Source organism: Mandrillus leucophaeus, unplaced genomic scaffold (assembly GCF_000951045.1).
Source record: "Mandrillus leucophaeus isolate KB7577 unplaced genomic scaffold, Mleu.le_1.0 Scaffold54, whole genome shotgun sequence".
In the NCBI taxonomy this organism is placed as follows: domain Eukaryota; kingdom Metazoa; phylum Chordata; class Mammalia; order Primates; family Cercopithecidae; genus Mandrillus; species Mandrillus leucophaeus.
Window position 1 is genome coordinate 114,412 of NW_012105808.1, and position 5,409 is coordinate 119,820.

Below are 5,409 nucleotides of genomic sequence, written 5' to 3' on the forward strand. Positions count from 1 at the left end.
CTGCGCCCTGGCGCGCGTCTTTGGAGTGCTGGCGGTGCACGGCGCAGAGCACGGGGTGGAGGACTTTTCTGTGAGCCAGACGATGCTGGAGGAGGTGATCACGGCGCCGGGGTCGGGCTGGGGGAGGCAGGCTGGGGGCCAGGCCTGTGGGCTGACCGCCCCTCTTGTCCCCTCTGGGCCGCCCACCGCCAGGTATTCTTGTACTTCTCCGAGGACCAGGGCAAGGACGAGGACGCGGAGGAGCACAAGGAGGCAGGAGCGGGAGTGGACCCCGCGCCAGGCCTGCAGCGCCCCAAACGCATCAGCCAGTTTCTCGATGACACTAGCACTGAGGAGACTGTGCTCTGAGCCTCCCTCCCCTGCAGGGCCGCGGGGAGGCCCTGGGAATGGCAAGGGCAGGGTAGAGTGCCCAGGCGCCCTGGACTTAGGCTGGCAGAGGGGCTGGTGCCCTGGAGAAAATAAAGAGAAGGCTGGAGAGAAGCGGTGGTGGTGAAACCATGTGCATGTGTGTTCTTGCGCCAGGCTGCACACCTGTCCACACAGCTGCCTGCACATGTGTGTGGATATGGCTGGCCCCTTGCAAGCTGAGTGTGCCCGTATAGGCCAAGTGGCGATTCGTAGGACACAGGTGTGAGTGTGTCGACAGCTGATGGACCCCAGCTGTAAATGCCTCTGTGGCCAGCCCAGGAGTTGGGGGTGCGAGTGCGGGTCTCATAAGGGCCTGGTCACCATCCCCAGGTCCTTGCATGCCCACGTGGGGCTGGCGCCTAAGGGCGGTACCTGTAAGTGCCTGGCCATGAAGTGGGGATGAGGTCAGGGCTCAGGAATGTCCTGGGAAGCTTAGAGGAGCCCACTGTCCCGGAGCACACGCCTCCTGGCCGGACCAGAAGCCCGTCCGACATTCAGCTGACCCTCACCCCCTGATCCCAGCCCTCAGAGCCATGAGTCGGGGGCAAAGAGTTCTCAAGGGTCTGCTAGGCTGGGTTTGCACTTGGACCCCGGCCTGGAGAGCCGGACTTGGAGCAAGTGGCCGTGGCCTTCATGTCCTGTGCCCCAGAGATCTGCCCCTCCCACCCGAGGTAGGTGGGAATGGGGTTTGGGAAAGAGGTTGGGGTTTTGGGATTGGGAGTGGGGTTGTGGAAGGGGACAGCAGGGAGACTTGGGGAGGGGAGAGAGTTCACACTGGGGGATGGGGGTTGGGGGAAGGTAGGAGGCTGGGATCTGTATGCCTGCAGATGCCCCAGCTCTTGGCCAATGCTGCCTCAGGCTGTTATCAGCAACGGGTGCCTGCGTCCTGCTGCCCAGCACGTCCGGTGGTCCGGAGCCACTGGAATGCAGCAAGGGAGGCGGGGCTGGGGACCTTAGCTAAGGGCAGTGCTGAGATCTGGGGCAACATGATACGGCCCTCAGGGCTGCTGAGAGGTAACCAGGTGTCCTCAGCATATTCTGACGATGGTGGGGTCCACACTACAGCTTGGGAACCCCTGTGCAGGCAGCCTAGGAGCGGGTGGACGCCGGGGCCCACAAGGACAGGGCCGGGTGAACTGTTCTGACTCTTCCTGGAAGTCTTTGCACCCAGGGCTTCGGTTCTGGGCCTCAGTTTCCCCACCTGTCCTCGACCTGGCCCACCTCCCGGGGCTGCAGGGCAGGTGATGGGGGTGACCCTACTCTGCCCTGCCCTGCTGGGGCCCGGCCACACCCTAGGGTCTGCAGGGGAGGAGGTGGAGCGGGGGCTTGCCTTCAGGGAAAAGGGGGCTGTAGGGGCGCAGCTTCGCCCTGTGCGTGTGTCTGGGGTCTGAGGGCGAGGCTCCAGGAGCTTGGTGGCGTCTGAGTGCGTGTGGAGGTCCGGGTCTCTGCGTGTCATCGTGCACACGTGTCTGTGCACGCCCAGTCGCGTCCGGGAGTGAGGGTCAGCGCCCTGCAGGCGGCCGCCCTGTGCCCGCCGAGGGCCACAGCGTCAGGCAGGGGCTCCGCGTCCCACCCCGCGAGCCGCGCGGCTCTGAGCTCCCGAAAGCGGAAGCGGGGGGCGCGGCCCGGGGCTGGGGGCGGGGCCTGCGACCTCACCTTCGCGCCCACTCCGCAGAGCTGCAGGCTGAGGCCGGGAAGGGTCGGGGGCGAGGCCGCGTCGCCGCCTCCCCGAAGCCTTTTCCTGTTGGGGGGAGGGCCCGCCAGTGACGGCCGGGCCTGTCACGTGGGCCTGACAGCTGGGGAGGGGGTGGCCGTCGACAATGTGGTCCCGAAGCGGCCAGCGCCGGGAGCTGCAGCGCTGAGACCCCCAGCCCGCCTGAACCAGCCCGCCCCCTCGGGCTCCCAGCCTGGGCCCCATCATGTTCTCCAGGAAGAAACGAGATCTCATGAAAACCCCTTCCATCTCGAAAAAGAACCGCGCGGGAAGCCCCAGCCCGCAGCCCTCGGGGGTGAGTGGAGCCCGGGCGCAGACCTGGAGTTGACACCGGCCGCAGGGGGACAGGGACCCGCCCTGTATACTCGGGGCCTATGCTGGGGCGGCGGCTCGGGGCTCGTGCCAGTTACAGCCCCTACCGGGCGGGACGGCGGGGGCCACAGCAGAGAGGCCGGGACCCCGGCATTCAGCTCACGGTAGGGACCCTGGGAGTGGTGGCCGCCTCCCTCCACTCCATCCAGGGCTGGCCGCGGGGCCCAGGGAGCAGGAAGGGAAGGTGCCGAGTTGGGACAATGTTGGGTTTGGGCCGCTGCAGGTTGGGGGCTTAGGCAATCTGGGGGCTCTGGGAGCCGTTGAGATGGGAGGGCTGTGGCCTGGCCATTGGGTTGATGTTTGACCGGGCAGCAGATCCTCTAAAGGGATCCACCAGGTTCAAGGGCTGGGGAGTGTCTCCAGACCTGGGGTGTCTGCAAAGCTGGGGGTCTACAAAGCTGGAGGGATCTGGGATGTCTACAGGCCTGGGGCTGTCCATAGGCTCTGGGGGTCTATGGACCTTTAGGGGTACAGACATAGAAGTGTCTTCACTTAAAGTAGCTGCGTTGTAGGAGCCTGAGGGGGGCTTGAAGGGTTGAGGACCCTCCCCACCCCCACCAGGAAGTGGGGACCCCCCTCCCGCGCCTCCCCGCAGGCCCCGCCCCGGCTGTGGTTTGGGTAGGGACCGTTGTTTGTGAAAGCTCTAGGGAAGAGGATGTTGGGTAACAGGTGGGGGGGGGTACGCTACCAAATCTCGGCCCTGTGACCTCTAGCCTTTGACCCCTATGGGGTCAGGGTGACGATGGCCCTCCACAGCCCCATTTAATTTCTGGGGAAACTGAGGCAGTGTCCAGGCCGGAAAATCCGTTTAACGAGCTCCCCTTGGACCTATCCAAGGAGCTGCCCAGGAAGGATGGAGTTGATGCCGTGTTCCCTGGACCAAGCCTGGAGCCATCTGCTGGGTCCTCCAGCACCAAGGCCACAGGCACCCTCAAGCGGCCTACCAGCCTGAGCCGCCACGCCAGTGCGGCTGGTTTCCCGCTGTCGGGTGCCGCCTCCTGGACACTGGGCCGGAGCCACCGGAGCCCGCTGACAGCTGCCAGCCCGGGCGAGCAGCCTACCGAGGGCGCCGGCCCAGACGGCGTCGAGGACATCTCCCATCTGCTGGCCGACGTGGCCCGCTTCGCTGAGGGCCTTGAGAAACTTAAGGAGTGTGTGTTGCATGACGGTGAGAGCCATGGGGACACGGAGGCCAGGGTGGAAGACAGAGCCAGACCCAAGGGAGGATGGAAGGAGGGACTTGGGGAGGCTCAGAAGGGAATGGCAGGGAGGGCTATGTGGAAGAGGCCATGACAGCTAAGGCTTTGAGGGATGTGTAGGAGTTTGGTGGGGGGAGTCTCTGAGTGTACACTGGCTCAGGAGGGTGCCCAATTTATTTATTTATTTTAAAGGATCTGATGGCAATTAGGAGGGAAAGGCAGAGGAAATGTCCCATGCATGGGCTCAGAAACATGGAAACAGAGAATGCATTTGGAGGCCAAGGTGTGGGGTGCCGCTGGTGTAGGATGAAGGCATGACAAGGCCAGGCAGAAGGGCAATGGGGAGCTATAGAAGGTGTTAGAGCACAGGACAGATGGGGGCAGATCTGTGTCTTGGAATGAAGCAAACTGGGGGTTGGCTGAGGTCTGGATGGAAAGAGATTCAGGAGGCACAGCGAGGGGTAGGATGGGGGCATCAGGCGGCTGGAGGTGCTGGGACCCAGAGGCCTGCAGGCCGGCAGTTCCGTTTTCTCCTCCACGCGGCCGCTGACAGCGCTGCTTCCTGCCGAGTTATTTTCATCTGCTTCCTGTTTGTCCCTGGCAGCCCAGGCGGGCACCTCATGTGCTGCCTTCAGCTCCCGGCTCCTCCTAGAAACCACAGTGCAAGGGTCATGCCAGGCGCTCTGATCTGCTCCAGGCAGGCGCCCATTTTACAGATGACGAAACTGAGTCTCTAGTGAGGCCCTCACCCCCGGCTCACCCAGCCAGTGCAGGGCAGAGCCAGGACTGGACCTCAAGTGTTGGAGTGGCCTCTGCACCTTCAGGGCGCTAGTTGGGGAAGGCCCGGTCCCCACTGGGAGGAGTGGGAGCCCCTGGGTTATCTGGTCCCATGGGCGGGGACTAGGCTGGTTTCCTGGGGAAACCCTAATCTCGGTTCCTTTCCGATCCTGGCGCTTCCTTGGAGGCCTGGCCTGGGCGGGGCTCAGCTCCCAGGCTCCTGCAGGAGGTCCGAACTGGGCCAGCCAGGGTGGGACACTTTCTTTTTTTCTTTTCTTTTCTATTGATTGATTGATTGATTGATTGATTGATAGATACAGGGTCTTGCTCTGTTGCCCAGGCTGGAGTGCAGTGGTGTGGTCGAGGCTCACTGTAGCCTCGAACTCCTGGGTTCAAGCCAACCTCCCACCTCTGCCTCCTGAGTACTTGAGACTACAGGCATGAGCCACTGTACCTGGCTTATTTTATTTTATTGTTTTTGAGATGGTGAGATGGAGTCTTACTCTGTTGCCCAGGCTGGAGTGCAGTGGCGTTATCTTGGCTCACTGCAACCTCTGCCTCCTGGGTTCAAGTGACTCTTCTGCCTCAGGATCCCAAGTAGCTGGGGCAACAGGTGTGCGCCACCACACCCAGCTAATTTTTGTATTTTTAGTAGAGATGGGGTTTCACCATATTGGCCAGATTGGTCTCTAACTCCTGACCTCATGATCCGCCCGCCTCAGCCTCCCAGAATGCTGGGATTACAGCAGGCATGAGCCACCGTGCCTGGATTTTTTTTTTTTTTTTTGTGGTGAGACAGAGTCTCACTTTGTCACCCAGGCTGGAGTGCAGTGGTGAGATCTCAGCTCAATGCAACCTCCACCTCCTGGGTTCAAGTGATTCTTCTGCCTCAGCCTCCCGAGTAGCTGGGATTACAGGCGAGTGCCACCGTGCCCGGCT

The 5,409-nt window shown here is 62.5% G+C and overlaps 1 protein-coding gene and 1 pseudogene across 2 annotated transcripts in view; both read left to right on the forward strand.

The window, feature by feature from the left end:
* The window catches only part of LOC105551980, a 4,127-nt pseudogene extending 3,632 nt beyond the window's left edge, over positions 1-495 (forward strand). Inside the window, exons 6-7 of the transcript XR_001007929.1 lie at positions 1-94; positions 193-495. The exon at positions 1-94 is cut by the window's left edge and continues 6 nt beyond it. The product of XR_001007929.1 is annotated as an ATP-binding cassette sub-family A member 7-like (transcript). The remainder of the gene's footprint in view (positions 95-192) is intronic.
* Positions 496-2,425: 1,930 nt separating this feature from the next.
* The window catches only part of HMHA1 (histocompatibility (minor) HA-1), a 24,152-nt gene continuing 21,168 nt past the window's right edge, over positions 2,426-5,409 (forward strand). Inside the window, exons 1-2 of the mRNA XM_011997460.1 lie at positions 2,426-2,598; positions 3,332-3,662. Of these exons, the coding sequence (XP_011852850.1) occupies positions 2,497-2,598; positions 3,332-3,662 (433 nt within the window). The 5' untranslated portion in view covers positions 2,426-2,496. The remainder of the gene's footprint in view (positions 2,599-3,331; positions 3,663-5,409) is intronic.